At 31.6% G+C, this 15,909-nt stretch overlaps 1 protein-coding gene across 2 annotated transcripts; it reads left to right on the forward strand.

The window, feature by feature from the left end:
• The first annotated feature begins 8,557 nt into the window (after window positions 1-8,557).
• Window positions 8,558-15,682, forward strand: LOC141683626 (ABC transporter C family member 4). 2 transcript variants are annotated; one of them, XM_074488358.1, is made up of 12 exons: window positions 8,558-8,711; window positions 8,859-11,069; window positions 11,370-11,690; window positions 11,996-12,082; window positions 12,187-12,816; window positions 12,998-13,162; window positions 13,275-13,569; window positions 13,842-14,056; window positions 14,285-14,590; window positions 14,729-14,792; window positions 14,930-15,169; window positions 15,345-15,682. In XM_074488358.1, the coding sequence occupies exons 2-12, from the start codon at window positions 8,973-8,975 to the stop codon at window positions 15,443-15,445; spliced, it is 4,521 nt and encodes a 1,506-aa protein (XP_074344459.1). In that variant the 5' UTR covers window positions 8,558-8,711; window positions 8,859-8,972; the 3' UTR covers window positions 15,446-15,682. The 2 variants fall into 2 exon arrangements, with proteins under 2 accessions (XP_074344459.1, XP_074344460.1); XM_074488359.1 differs by having other exon boundaries at window positions 8,559-8,750.
• The last annotated feature ends 227 nt before the right edge of the window (window positions 15,683-15,909 follow it).

Raw genomic sequence — 15,909 nt, forward strand, 5'->3', positions numbered from 1 at the left:
AAAATAACAAATTTTAGATACCAAATTAGCACATGAATAATATAAAAACGTATTTAAAAAATATATTTAAATTTACCTCATCTACCAAATTGGTTCCGCTCGCACTATATCGACTAGCTTGATTCTTTGCACATTTCTATTTTTTTAATACTCTCTTCAATGGTGCCCAATGCGAGTTAAGAGCAATTTTTGAATGTGGTTTAGCATGAGGATTCTCCGGAGTGCCACACCATTTTTTTGCATAATCCTCGTGAATTCGCCCCCATAAATTATTCTTATTTGAATATCAACCGGTAATCGGATCAACAGATTGTCGAGCCCATGAAATACACAATTGTAATTCTTCGGAAGGAAGCCAATTAGTACCCATTATATATTTAAAAATATAATAATATCAAAGAAATATGAGATTGAGAAGTTAGAAATGTGGGTGTTGTAAAATTTGTTACAAATAATTAAGGCAGAAGGAGCAATATATATACACACAAATCGGACCGTTATTCAAAAATATTAACGTTGCAAAGGAAGCACATGGCTACAGATTTTGTCAAAAAGTTAAAAGAAATGTGGGGCCCACGAACTAATGGCCATCATGAAGGCCGTTGAAAATTGCTGGCCAGCACGCTGAATCAATGGAGCGTAAAAAATTGATGGTATCTATTCTAGTGCGGTGCATGGACAACTACCATTAGTCCATTGAAAATCCTGCCGAATTGATGCACTAAACTAACGCGGTGCATATGCTCTTATAGACTCCGCTAAGTCTGGATGATGACAAAATATTGATCTTTATAGTGTAATTATTTCTTTGACTTTAAACCTGTTTTGTCTATTCAAATTGTTAAAACGGTAATATTTCGGGGGATATAAAAATTTGTTACAGAATAATGTGATGTAGGTGAAAACAAATTTTATAATTATAATTAGAAGAGGCTAAGGGGTGTTTGAGATCCCTGATTTTAGAACAATAATATAAATAAATTTTTTATTTATACCTAATTATATATCAGCATCCATAAAAAAAAATAATAAAAAAAAAGAATTTTATATCAAAAAAAATGCTACCACCCACTAAACTTTTGTCCTCATTCCGCCATTTCCTAGTTTTTTCCTCGTTAAAAATACTTTTTATTTCAATATGAAACTTTAGCTTCATGAATTTAACTTCACTAATTTTTAAATTTATGAGCTCTTTATGTCGTCTTGTATAAGATCATCTCCCCCGGTTCTTCGTTAAAACGGCGGCTTAAATAATATAAAATACTATTATCTAAATTTTATTGAATTTTTAAGAGATTATATTTCAGTGGCTGGTTGACTATATTTTAAAAATAGTATGTTATTATTATTTATGTTTGTTATAAATAGAATATTTTATTTTAATAAGGTAACAACTGATTTAACACATTGCTATAGGTCTACAGAGATTAAACAAATATGACCAATATTATATAATCGACTAAAATTTTAGCTAATAATTTTGTATAATTGGAGTGCATAATATTTTTACATAATATACATATAATAATTTTTATAAAATGTCACGTACACTTTTAGCCAAAGATTTTGTATTATTGGATGCTCTAACGAGTTAAAGTAGTTTATTTGAATTTGGAAACGTATTTTAAAGTGCAAAAATAAGAAGCTTCACAAATGATTTTACAAATTTTCTTTCTAATATTAATTTGAAAAAAAAACTATTTAAAAAATTAAAAAAATATGATATGAACACTCTGCTGGTACATAGTAATACGTGCAAATATTTAAAATGTACTTGTATTCATTCGACACAAAGATATTATATTTTATCTTGGAGTCGCTTGATTTGAGATATCCTGAAATGAGTTATAAATTTCGTTTATAATAATTCAACGTCTATAATTTGGTTAAAATATCTATTTTTCTTAATTTATTCCTAGAACTGCAAAGATATGTTTTTTTTATACCAAAGGAGGTGATATATGTAATTTTTTCATTTCATCTCTGATTAACATAATTATAATAATTGGTACTCGATTTGACTCGAATACTTGACGAGTGTATGGAATAACGAGTATTCCGAACTCAGAAAGTATAATTAAAATTTGGATAAATAAAATAATAATTTTTTATTTTCAATATTTATTTGAATTGAAGTATTTTATAAATAATATATAATATAATTAATTATATTTTCATGTATCTTGAAAGAGTACACGATATAAAAACAGAAAATATTAAACTAATAAATTTTAAATTTAATATGTATTTAACTTTCAATATTTTATAAATGACATATAACATAATTAATTATTTTCAAATATCTTTAAACATAATTTTATTATATAATTGCTTGAAAGTTATCTTCTTTTCTCATATTCTAGTACAGTAGTACTCACTTGGGATTTTTTAGGACCCTTGTTTTTTTCAATTCTTTTTTTCAAGCTTAATTATTTCAATTAATTCAAGTTTTGCTCGAATTTGATCCAATTAAGTTAAAAATCAAGTACAATGAAATTAGTTTGAAAATAGGACCAAGTATGAGTAATTTTAGTTAAAAAATGCTATTTAAACAATAAATTATAAATATTTAATATAAACATAAATTAGTGAACTATGAAAATATGGGTTAAGTTCTATGAAGACCACTCTTTTTTGGAGATCTTGGAGACCACTTGTGTTCTGCAAGTTAAATATTGCATAAAAACATTGCAAAACATTGTAAAACATATTATTTTGCGAATTATAAAGAACCTGTTAGCATATTCAAATAATACATTTTATTTATAACAACTTGAAATAATAGCAATATTTTATTTTTAAAATGTAACCAATTATTATGTCAAATTCACGAAAATAAATAAACTCAGAGGTCCAGTAAATTTTTAAATAATCTCTATTTTAAATTTTGTTAACTAACAGTTTAAAAATATCATCAGAAATGCTATTACTCCACCAAATACATCATATGATATCACACATCTTACCTCAAACCCCACCAATCACGTGATTTCTCTAATTCTTTCACTTTTAATATGAAATGGATAAACTTGCTCTTAATTCCTATATTTATTGTTTATTTATCGAATTGATGTGACAAATAAAGATGGTTGTTTATCTATTTCCTTTATTTTAGTTGCCCTTTTCCCCGCTATGGGAAGTTCCAAATTTCGGACGGTATCTTTGTCAAGAATAAAAAGAAAAAGTTCCAATTACAAATTGATATAAATATCTGTCAAGTGTCATACAGCCCTTCGGCCGAATCATTTCCCACACATGTCAAAATTGGTCTAGATGAGATTTGGACTAACCGAACCGAAATCCATACAATCGAGATTTGATCCGAAATTTGAATTATATAATTTGATAATTATCTGAAAATTAAATTAAATTGCCGAAAATTGTTAGAAGAAAAATTTAACCAAAAATTATCTAAAATACTAGATCCTGTTATAAATTGGAATCGATCAAAACCGAGTCATATATTATCTGAACCGAATATTATTCAAAATAATCAAAATTCATATTTTAAAGTATTTTATATTTATGATAATATTATTATTTAATCATAATATTTTGTAAAAGTACATTATATTATATTAAAAGTACTATATTTAATAAAAGGATATTTTTTTAAGTCTTAGAAATTGAAAAAATGAATAAGTTAAGATCCAAAAATATCTAAATCGAATTTAATCCGGACTGAATTTGCCCAATTTTTATCAAAATTTCATCCGCTTTTAATCCGGACTAAACCCGAACCGAATCATATTTGATCCGATCCATTTGGTCTCTAATTATGTCATAATCCAAAGGTAAAACCGATCCGAAATTGATCTGATTCGAAACCGATCCAGGAATCCGATTTGTTAGGTATTACTCACCCCACACAACACCCAGTTGTTTTTTGTTTGTTTTTTGGCTCGAAAAACTTTTAACGTAATATATTTAGACCTTAAGGTAATTATTAGAATTAAATAAGTTTTTAACATTAAGGAAGGTTATATTTGTAAATGTAAGAGCAGGGGTGAGCGCGGTGCGGGCGGTGCGGTTTTTTTCTCAAACCGCAAACCAAACCGCACATGCGGTTTGCTAAAATTTCCAAACCGCAACCGCACCGCGTATCCTCGAAAATCGCATAAACCACACCACGAAAATGCGGTGCAGTATAGTGCAGTTCATTGCGGTTTATACTTTACAAGTTCAAAAAAATTAAATAAATACAAAATTTAAATTTAATTAAATTTTCGAAAATAGTTTTAGTCAATCAGAATGCAACATCTTAGTTCACTTGTATAAATATTTGGATTTTGATTTACCTAGTGAAGAAATACAAACAAGAGATTGTATAATCTCTTTTTTATTTGTCAGAAAATTGTGCGATCCATTTGAATCCCTTAACAAATTTAACATATAATTCTAACTCAATAAGGATGCTATGGTCATCTGGTGAAATTCAGTTTAACTAAAAATATAAAATGGTTCTTTATGTTAACCGATAAGATTATAAGTGTGTATATATATATATATATATATATATATATATATATAATATTAAATATGGCGGTGCGGTGCGGTTTGAACCGCATTTCAAAAATTTAAAACCACAACCCGCACCGCACCGCGCGGTTTATTAAAAATTCAAACCGCAACCGCACCACGAAAATTAAAAACCGTGTTTTGCGGTATGGTTTGGTGCGGTGCGGGCGATTTTTACTGTTTGTGCGGTTTTTTGCTCACCCCTATATAAGAGGTTAATTCAAATATTACAAAAATATTATTCAACTTTTATATGCAAGAGCCTAATATTTATACAACAATATTTATCGAGATAAACCTTTTTAAAAGATTAGGTTTAAAATTAAGGAAAATAATAATTTTACAAGTTTGTTATTTTATCGCATGTAAAAATACAGTCCTTCATTGAAACTAAAAAAAATATTATTATAATAAAATAATTATTTTATTAATTATTATCTAAACGAGGTTCAAGTGTATTATGGTATTAATAGTAGAAAATGTTTTTTATAATCATTTTTTTGGTCTTCAAGTCGAAACACCGCCACAATTTCCACTCAATTGCCATGCAATTTATTGTTTATTAAAAACTTATGTGATCCCGTCCCGTGCCGTATCCCCTTCATGACTTTTCAAATGCGTAGTTGCTCAATATAGCAAGTGCTTTTATACTTGGTAGTGCCAAATCTATTTAATTTGATATAAAAAATTGCTATCAATGATTAGATATTTTGTGATAATTTTATTGTTGATATGTATGTAAATATATAGGCTAAATTGTGATGATTTTATTGATGATATGTACGTAATAGCGGAAATCAATGTTGTTAGGTAGAATAAATTTTCAGTAATTAATTATCGATTTATCGATGATTAATTGAATTGATTAATCAGAGTATTAATCAGATGTGTTTAATAAAATAAAAAAATAATTTAATTTATCAAACTAAATATACTAAATTAAGAAAAAAATACAGTAATTATTCGGATTATAAAATTGAATCGGCAAAAACAAATTATAATGATTAATCGGATGATAAATCAATAAAATCGGTGTTTTTTTAACAGGATACGTACGTAAATATTAAGTTTCATAATTATTGTAGCTAATCAGTTTATAACACCACGTGTTTATGATCGGTCTTAAATATTATTTGAGACAACAATTAAAATTTTAAATGTGTTTTAATTATTCGAATGTAACAGCTATGGTTATTCGATTTATTCGATTTGAGAAATCTACTGTGTTTGAGAGGAATGACCAAAATTATGGGTAATCAAACATACAAATAAGACTTTATGTATAGTTTAACCTAGATTAGGCATCTATTACGATATTGTGAGATTTCCTCTAATGCCTAACTTCATCTGGTCTGCTATGATTATGAGAACAACGCTACTCTCTATTATGATGGAATACGAGTGTAATTGAGCCGAGTGGAATCGAACCCTGTTATGTTCGGCTCGAATTTAATTAAAAAAATTGGGTTTGGATTCGAGTTCGAATTCGGCCGAGTTTTTAATTTCAAACTTAAAACTTGACTCATAACAATGTTTGGTAGGCTTGAATTCGATTCAAGAACTCGAATAAATTTCACTGAACATTAGAAAAAGTTCAAAATATGATGAGTTCAGTTTGAATTCAATTCCATTAAAAATCTATATAATTATATTAAAGACGAACATTAAAAATTTGGTTGTTGATACTTGATTACTCAATGTAGAACTGTATGATTAAACTGATGAGAACCATTAGATATAATCTTAAAAATTATTATACAAAATGTATAATGTTCGAATACTAACAACAATATATTAAAATTATAGTTTACAATATATATTTATAAAAATAACCGTGATGCATTATAAAATTATTATAGTTGAGGTATAAGATTTGAATATCAACAATAATATATTAAAATTATATTTTATAATATATGCTGATAAAAATAACCGTTCATATCTTAAAATTATATTTTATAATATATAATGATAAAAACAATCGTACATGAATTATATAGTAGTTTTCTTAACTTGGGGGATGGGTATATGATACCACGTACTTAATTACGTGAATTTCAGGGAGAAATTTACTTATCTAATATCCTATTTTAACGAAGATAGGTAATTGTCACAAAAATTTTAAAAATATACTCCCTCTGTCCCTCCCATTTGTTTACACTTTCCTTTTTGGGATGTCCCTTCCAATTGTTTACATTTCAAAATTTTCCAAAAATAGTAAAGTTTTTATAATTTTTAAATTAACTACATCCACTACTTTCCTCCACTATACCCACTTTATACATATAATATTAATCGGTCCCACTACTTTACTCACTTTTTCAATTTTTCTCCATTATTTTATCATTTTTCTTAAACTCCGCGCCCCACCCAAATGTAAACATTTGGGAGGGACGGAGGGAGTAATTTTTAACGTACACTCACAAACACATTCTAATATGAAATAGAAGGCCATTATAACATATGCGAAGTTTCTATCGTGGGGACCACATATTTTGTCTAACTTTGGCTCACATTTTTTGATCATTGAATGAATGATTTGAAATTGACTTTGTAATCAGATGTGGACTTTATTATTGTAATACAAGAAATAATAATTGATGCAACCAATTCGGTAATGTTATGAACAGTGTATATAAATCTGTAGGATTTCACTCTGCGAAGATATAATATTCAAATCATACATCGAAGCTAGTAATTATGACTAAATGTAAATATATATAAAAAGATCCGTTTCTTTAAAAGAATAATAAACAATGACCGAGTTTTTTACTGAATATAATTATATAAGTTTTAAACTCGGGATGAGCTTGCATACATTCGGTATCTAAAACAGTCTATTATAATAGTATTGTTCAATTGAGGATTCTATAGATCTCCAAAAGATTGGAATCACAGAATAAAATTATTATATATATTACCCACACGTATATTTATTTAAGATTTCATAAATTGGATTTTGTTAGGATTTAAATATTGGGTGTGATTTCAAATATAATCATCAATTTGATACATAGTCTATTTTTATAATTCTTAAAAAATGATATTTCCTTTTTCTCCATCCCAAAATAGTAAAAGAAAATTTTCCAAAAATATATATTCATTTTTAAATTACAATACAAATTTATTAAAATTTTCATATAACACTTTAGAATTATATTTTTCAAACTGTATGTAAAAATTAAAGCGTCATAAAAAAAACAGACCGATTAACAATTAATGAGGGATGAATATGTATATAAGTAATGTAACGTTAAATTAATATTTTTATAATAAGCTTAACAAAATTGAAAATAGATGCAAATGAAGTATAATTTCAAAGTCCAAAGCAAATTTGGTAAAGTTACTAAGAGCCGAGTCTCTCTGGTCTCTTGTCACATTCTTTATAAATAAATAAATAGATAATTAGATTTTGGATATAATAAGGGAAAAGGACTTCAACAACATTTTTTTAGACATGCTTTATATTAATATTATAATATTAAATTTAAAGAAAGATAGAAAAAAGAATATAAAAATTGAAAGAAATAAATATTTTCTATACTAAAATATAAAAACAGGAATATGATATAATTTAGTTCAACCATCATTTTAGTTATTCACTCTCATAATGACCGTATTTTCTTGATCAAATAATTAGAATCGTTAGATCTAGATATTAAAATAATATAAAACTCAAACTACCAAGTTCGAATATTATTTATAAAAATACAAATAAGTTCTCATGTTCGAACGCACACAATAACAAATTTTATTCAAATATTGTATAATTATTACTTTAGTTTTAAATTATTTATATAAAATTTACATTAAATTATTTATAACATAATAATTAATATATAAATATTCCTATTCTTAAAAAATAAAATGAGGGATGAAATAAGATTATTTTGTCTCTGCATCTTATGCTCTAACCAAACAGGTGAAATATACTCAAATTCAATGGAAGCCGGCGGCGGATGATTGGAAAGATCAAATTTGTAATTATAATGACTAACTTTATTGCACACACCTTTCCGAGTAGCAAAGCATGATTTTGGCACGTAAAACAAGACGTTTGGCTCGTTTACCCTACAATTTTTTTTCAACCTCTTTTTAGTGTTTATATATTTCTACATTACCGACGAGCCGCTTTCAATTTTATCATTTCTTTACTTGTTGCCGTGGCCTCTCTGTTGCCTTGCTTCTGCCTGGTAATCTCCTCATCAACCTACTGACATATATCTCATCATGTTAGTTTCTGTATTCAATGCTATACACACATTTATAGCTCCCCATTTTTATTGCTACAACTTATTAAATACTACAATTAACACTTTTATCTAATGTTCTTGTTTTAGGTAGCTGCAGAGTGCTGAATCTCTCTCCCTCGCTCGCTCTCTCTCTCTCTCTCGCCCCCCCATAAAATATACAAGTTCACATTTTTGTAAGACAGTATTGTGAACATCATCATCATGTCTTCTGATCCTTCTTGGATCACATCCTTGTCATGTTCAAGTTCTGATGTAATAATCTCAAATGATCACTCCGTGTCATCCATTTTTCAATGGATAAGATTCATATTTCTATCATCATGTCCTCAAAGAGCTCTGTTGTCTTCTGTTGACATCTTGTTATTGCTTGTTTTTTTTGTGTTTGCAATTCAGAAACTTTACGCTAGATTTACATCGAGTAAGCCTGACAGTTCTGAATTTAACAGACCTCTTATTACTAATAATAGGCCTGTGGTTAAAGCCACTTCATGGTTTATGTTATCTATAGCTGTCACACTTCTTTTAGCTGTTTCTTTCGGGGTTTTATGTGTTGTGGCCTTTTATAGAAATACACAGTATTCTTGGAAATTGATAGATGGCTATTTCTGGCTAATCCAAGCAATAACTCATGTAGTAATTGCTGTTTTAGTTTTACATGAGAAAAGATTTCGAGCTATTAGGCATCCTCTATCGCTTCGAGTTTTCTGGGTGGTTAACTTTGTAGTTGTTGCTTTGTTTGCTACTTCTGGAATCATCCGTCTAGCCTTTGTGGAAGATAGTGTTCCTGATTTGAAATTGGATGATGTAGTTTCGATAGTGATTCTACCGTTATCAGTTTTTCTTCTTATTGTTTCCATTAAAGGGTCTACTGGGATCATTGAAGAATCTGAAACAGTAAATGGTGAAGAACCTGAACTGTATGAATCCCTTTTGGACAAGTCTCATGTTAGCAGATATGCTTCAGCTTCGTTCTTTTCAAAAGCGTTCTGGATTTGGATGAATCCTCTACTGAAAAGTGGTTATGAATCACCATTACAGATAGATGACATCCCATCACTTTCACCAGAACACAGAGCTGAAAGAATGTCCAAGATATTTGAAATGAATTGGCCTAAGCCTTCTGAGAATTCAAAGCATCCAGTTCGCACCACGTTGCTTCGTTGTTTCTGGAAAGACCTTCTTTTTACTGCTGTACTTGCTGTTGTAAGGCTGTGTGTCATGTATGTTGGTCCTAGTCTCATTCAAAAATTTGTTGACTTCACTTCTGGGAAAAGCAGTTCTCCTTATGAAGGATACTACCTTGTTTTAACTTTACTGATTGCCAAATTCGTGGAAGTTTTAACTGGTCACCACTTCAACTTCTATTCAAAGAATGTTGGAATGCTTATCAGATCTACACTCTTGACTTCTTTATACAAGAAAGGTCTTAGACTATCGTGCTCGGCTAGACAAGCTCATGGGGTTGGACCAATTGTGAATTACATGGCTGTGGATGCTCAACAGCTTTCCGATATGATGCTGCAGCTGCACGCCATATGGCTTATGCCACTGCAAGTATCTGTGGCCTTAGGTATACTCTATTATCACCTTGGTTCCGCAGTGATTGTAACTCTACTTGGACTCGTCTCAGTTATGGTATTTGTAGTGTTTGGCACTAAGAGAAACAATAGATTCCAATTTAATATAATGAAGGAGCGTGATTCAAGAATGAAATCCACCAATGAGATGCTTAATTACATGCGTGTAATCAAGTTTCAAGCTTGGGAAGAACATTTTAACAAGAGAATTCAGACGTTTCGTGAGTCAGAATATGGATGGCTAGCCAAGTTTATGTTCTCAATCTCCGGCAACATAATTGTGCTCTGGAGTACGCCGCTGTTTATATCAACTCTTACATTTGGTGCTGCACTTTTGATGGGAGTTAAGCTTGATGCAGGTGTAGTGTTTACTGCAACTTCACTCCTTAAGATATTGCAGGAACCAATTAGGACATTTCCACAGTCTATGATCTCTCTTTCACAAGCTATGATATCTTTGGGGAGGTTGGACAAGTACATGCTTAGTAAGGAATTGGTCGACTCATCGGTGGACAGGGAAGAAGGTTGCGGAGGTCAGACTGCAGTACAGGTGAAAGATGGGGTGTTTAGGTGGGACGATGAAGCTGGCGAAGCAGTGGTAAAAGACTTGAATTTTGAGATTAAAAAGGGACAGCTTGCAGCAATTGTTGGGACTGTCGGATCTGGAAAGTCTTCTCTTCTGGCATCAGTTCTTGGCGAAATGCACAAAATGTCCGGCAAGGTATGAATTCCTAAACTGTGCTTCCTTCTTTTGATTTAAATCTTTGATGTTTATGCATATAATTTTATCTGGTAACCAAATTACCTAAGTAATAGTTTTGCATCAAGTTATTCTTTTAACATTATCTGAAAAAAATATGAAATAAATACTAGTTATTGGTTCATTTTTGTTGCATGTTGCTAAATTTCTAATATGCTGCTGTTGCTTGAGTTGAAAGAATTTAGTATTTTTATTAACTGTAGTATATTTCGTTTTTGGCCTATTACGTGATGCTTACTCCTTTGTTGGTCTTGTAAACAGGTTAAAGTTTGTGGTAGCACAGCTTATGTAGCCCAGACATCGTGGATTCAAAATGAAACTATTCAGGAGAACATTTTATTTGGTTTGCCAATGAATAGAGAGAAATATAAGGAAGTTATCAGGGTGTGCTGCTTGGGAAAAGACCTGGAAATGATGGAATATGGAGATCAGACAGAAATAGGAGAGCGCGGGATTAACCTCAGTGGTGGTCAGAAGCAGCGGATCCAGCTAGCAAGAGCTGTTTACCAGGATTCTGACATCTATCTTCTTGATGATGTATTCAGTGCCGTTGATGCTCACACTGGCTCTGAAATTTTTAAGGTAAAAACAATGTTCAGGACAATTATTGTTAAATGATGTTTCAGTTCACTGTTTTTCCTTGTCACGTCATTGTATGCGATCTTCCTTTAACAGCAATTAAACTGTATACAGTTATCCACAGCCGCAAGACATACCATTTGATTTTTCTTAATGATAGACTTTTGGAAACTGCGTCATTTATTTAAGTAACACCACCCTGTTAATGGATCACTATTTGGATGATATTTTATGATAAACCTCAAAAGAGAAACTCATCAACTATTCATATGAGCCAGTTAATGATTTTGTTCTATTTTTGTGAACAGGAGTGTGTCAGGGGAGCCCTCAAAGGCAAGACTGTTTTACTTGTTACTCACCAAGTAGACTTTTTGCATAATGTTGATCTCATCTTAGTAAGTATTATCTTGTATTTCCAAAATCCATCTTAATTTTTAATGTCTATGGAATGACTTCTTATCGTCTTTTTCCTTAACTAAAAGATTATATCGTATACCAGGTTATGCGAGAAGGAATGGTAGTGCAGTCAGGAAAGTACGATGATTTACTCAACTCTGGCTTAGATTTTACCGCTCTGGTGTCTGCCCATGAATCCTCCATGGAGCTTATCGATGCCGAGACATCAAAAACAAGCATTACTTCCCCAAAATTGACAAAATCTCCTCGGAATTCATTTGAGCACAGGGAAATGAATGGGGAAAACAAATCCTTAGAACGGTCAGAGTCTAGTAAGGGAACTTCAAAGCTCATTAAAGAAGAAGAAAGAGAAACTGGAAAAGTAAGCTTAAACGTTTACAAAATATATTGCACAGAGGCTTTTGGTTGGTGGGGTGTGGTGTTGGTTTTGCTAGTATCTCTCTTGTGGCAAGCAACTCAAATGTCAAGTGATTACTGGTTGGCATATGAAACTTCAGAAGAGAGGGCCAGTGCGTTTCGTCCTTCGTTGTTCATTGAAGTCTATGGCATTATTGCTGTGGTCGCGTTGCTGATTGTAACTATGCGCATGCTTTTTGTTACCACAATTGGGCTCAAGACTGCCCAGATATTCTTTAAGCAAATTCTTAACAGCCTCCTGCATGCTCCTATGTCATTCTTTGATACAACACCTTCAGGAAGAATTCTAAGTCGGGTAAGTTTTTCAACAAATTTGAAGATGTTATGTTTGCAATAATGCTGTTTTTGTTTCCAGAAACTTTTATTCCATGGTGTTAATGTAAGCTGTATCTGGACTATTTATTCCCTGGCGTTTGTGTAAGCTGTATCTTGACTGTTTATTGCAAATATTTTAATTAAAAATATTTTACTTGTAGGCATCAAATGATCAGACGAACATCGACGTTTTTATTCCTTTTATGATGGGAATCACCCTCTCTATGTACATAACTCTGCTTGGAATTATCATCATCACCTGTCAATATGCTTGGCCAACCGTGTTCTTTCTATTTCCTCTCGGTTGGCTTAATTTCTGGTATCGGGTATGAACAATTTCGTGAATTAGGCCAGTAAACTGGAATACTTTTTTACAATTTAATTAGTGGTAAAATGCAGCTAAATTTTATAATAGTTTGTTTGGTTGTTGGATTGCAGGGATACTTTCTTGCCACATCTCGTGAAATAACACGTCTAGATTCAATTACAAAAGCACCGGTTATTCATCACTTTTCTGAGAGTATCTCAGGTGTCATGACGATTCGTGGTTTTAGGAAGCAGCAGATATTTTTCCTGGAAAATGTGAATCGAGTAAATGCAAACTTGCGGATGGATTTCCACAATAATGGATCAAACGAATGGCTTGGTTTCCGTTTGGAACTACTAGGAAGCCTTATTTTATGTATCTCCACTATGTTCATGATTTTGCTGCCTAGCACCATCATAAAGCCAGGTACTTTATATCACTACATGTGTCCTTGCTTATTTTTCTGTCAATATTACCATCAATATGCTAACATCTAGGGAATAGGACCGATCTAAAAATTAAGTATATTAGTTTTAAAAACCTGTATAAAACACTTCTGTTCATCAAAATTATGCTTAATTTATGTCAACATGCAAGTTTTGGCCGAAAATTATATGAAGTAAATGGTATTCTGTTTACAATCCCTTTCAACTCTCCACTGATTCTTCCGGTAAACTAATTTGATTTGTTTTCTTCAGAAAATGTTGGCTTGTCTCTCTCTTATGGCCTGTCTCTTAACGGTGTATTGTTCTGGGCTATATATATGAGTTGTTTTGTCGAAAATAAAATGGTTTCTGTTGAGAGGGTTAGACAGTTCACAAATATACCAGCAGAAGCAGAATGGGAGAAAAAAGATTACCTTCCTTCTCCAAATTGGCCCTTCCATGGAGATGTAGAGCTCAAAGACGTTCAGGTACTTGCCATAAATTTATTCCGATGTAATCTAAGGATAAGTTACATTACAGGGAAAAAGAACAAAGGAGCATCCGCTTTACTAGATATAACCGCGTCTTGGCACGAGCATATAATATGTGTAGGCTATAGTATATTATTTGCTTGGGGCTAGCTTGGCATTCCCTTTTCATTATTGTTTTGTCTGAAAACTTATTTTAACATGAGTGCTTTTACCCATGGCGAACAGGTAAGATATCGTCCGAACACCCCTCTAGTTCTGAAAGGTATTACCCTTAACATCAAAGGGGGTGAGAAGATTGGTGTGGTTGGTCGAACAGGAGGCGGGAAATCAACATTGATTCAAGTTTTCTTTAGGTTGGTGGAGCCCTCTGGAGGAAAAATTATCATCGACGGGATTGACATTTCCAAACTAGGACTTCATAATCTCAGGTCTCGTTTTGGAATCATTCCTCAAGAACCTGTCCTTTTTGAAGGGACTGTGAGAAGCAACATCGATCCGATTGGACAATACTCAGATGAAGATATATGGAAGGTAATTGTGGCAATGTTTTCATTATTTATAAATTTGAAGTGATGAAAAGCTCTGGAAAAAGTAATATTTTTAAAATTAAAAACATCATATTTTGCATTGTGTTGGTTTGTTAACTGACCCAAGAATTTCCCCAAATAGAGTCTTGAACGATGCCAACTTAAAGATGTGGTTACTGCAAAACCAGGGAAACTTGATTCGTTAGGTATTACCTCTTATACTCTATTTTATTACTACTTCACAGCCTGTTGATTTTTTTCCCTAAATTTTTCCTCAATATATAGTTGTCAATATGATTTGAGGGTCACTAACAAATTGTATCGTTTTGATAAACCTTTGTAGTTGTTGATAATGGGGATAACTGGAGTGTTGGACAAAGACAGCTTCTTTGCCTGGGTCGTGTAATGCTAAAACGTAGTCGTCTCTTGTTTATGGATGAGGCAACTGCATCTGTTGATTCACAGACTGATGCTGTAATTCAAAAAATTATCCGTGAGGACTTCAATGCGTGCACAATCATTAGCATTGCTCATAGAATACCTACAGTCATGGACTGTGACAGGGTTATGGTTATGGATGCAGGTTTGTAAACCATCTGCTCTAAACTCCTTATCTTCATCAATGAATGTTATGTTTTTTAAAGAGCTAACATCCAATTGATACGGAAAGTTTTTATATATAGTGTTGATATGAAAGTTTGCTGATTGCTTTAACAGCTTTGTCTCTAGCTAATTTCCCTTTGTTTTGTCTTCGATAGGACTGGTTAAAGAATTTGACAAACCATCTCGCTTGCTTGAGAGACGTTCACTTTTCGGAGCACTGGTTCAGGAGTACGCAAATCGTTCAGTTGGATTATAATTTCTTACTCCACCAGCTATCATTTTTTGCCAAGCTTGCTTGGAGCTTACTGTTGCTTCATGCTGACAAATGCAGAAGCAAAATAAGTACCTGTTAACATTTGAAATGCAACCACATAGCTACTAAACTGCATCAACCCTGTATTGTAGAAAATAATTTTTGTAAGTAGACAATAGATGTACCAGCAGAGATGAAGCTTGGATGAGTTTCTGAATAACATATCTGAGAATTCTATTATTTTTATTTATGTATAAAAGAAGCATAATCATAACCAAAATCCACGGGGGGTTTGGTGAGGTGGCAGAGAACTATCTAATGTGTAATCTATGGCTGAATATTTAAGACAAAAAAAGTGTTGGTATAGAGGTTAAGTTCGTGTCAATTTGCGGGAAGTCACATGTTTGTCTAGTGCGTGATTAATTATGAGAAAAAAGGAGAAAAGAGGCTGAATATTTGAGGTGCAA

This window comes from Apium graveolens, chromosome 9 (assembly GCF_009905375.1).
Source record: "Apium graveolens cultivar Ventura chromosome 9, ASM990537v1, whole genome shotgun sequence".
NCBI lineage: Eukaryota > Viridiplantae > Streptophyta > Magnoliopsida > Apiales > Apiaceae > Apium > Apium graveolens.

Coding starts and splice junctions, on each gene's coding strand:
- LOC141683626 (XM_074488358.1), top strand. CDS start 8,973: ATGTCTTCTGATCCTTCTTGGATCACATCCTTGTCATGTTCAAGTTCT. Junction 12,817..12,997: donor CAGGAAGAATTCTAAGTCGG/GTAAGTTTTTCA, acceptor TTTTACTTGTAG/GCATCAAATGATCAGACGAA. Junction 15,170..15,344: donor GGTTATGGTTATGGATGCAG/GTTTGTAAACCA, acceptor TGTCTTCGATAG/GACTGGTTAAAGAATTTGAC.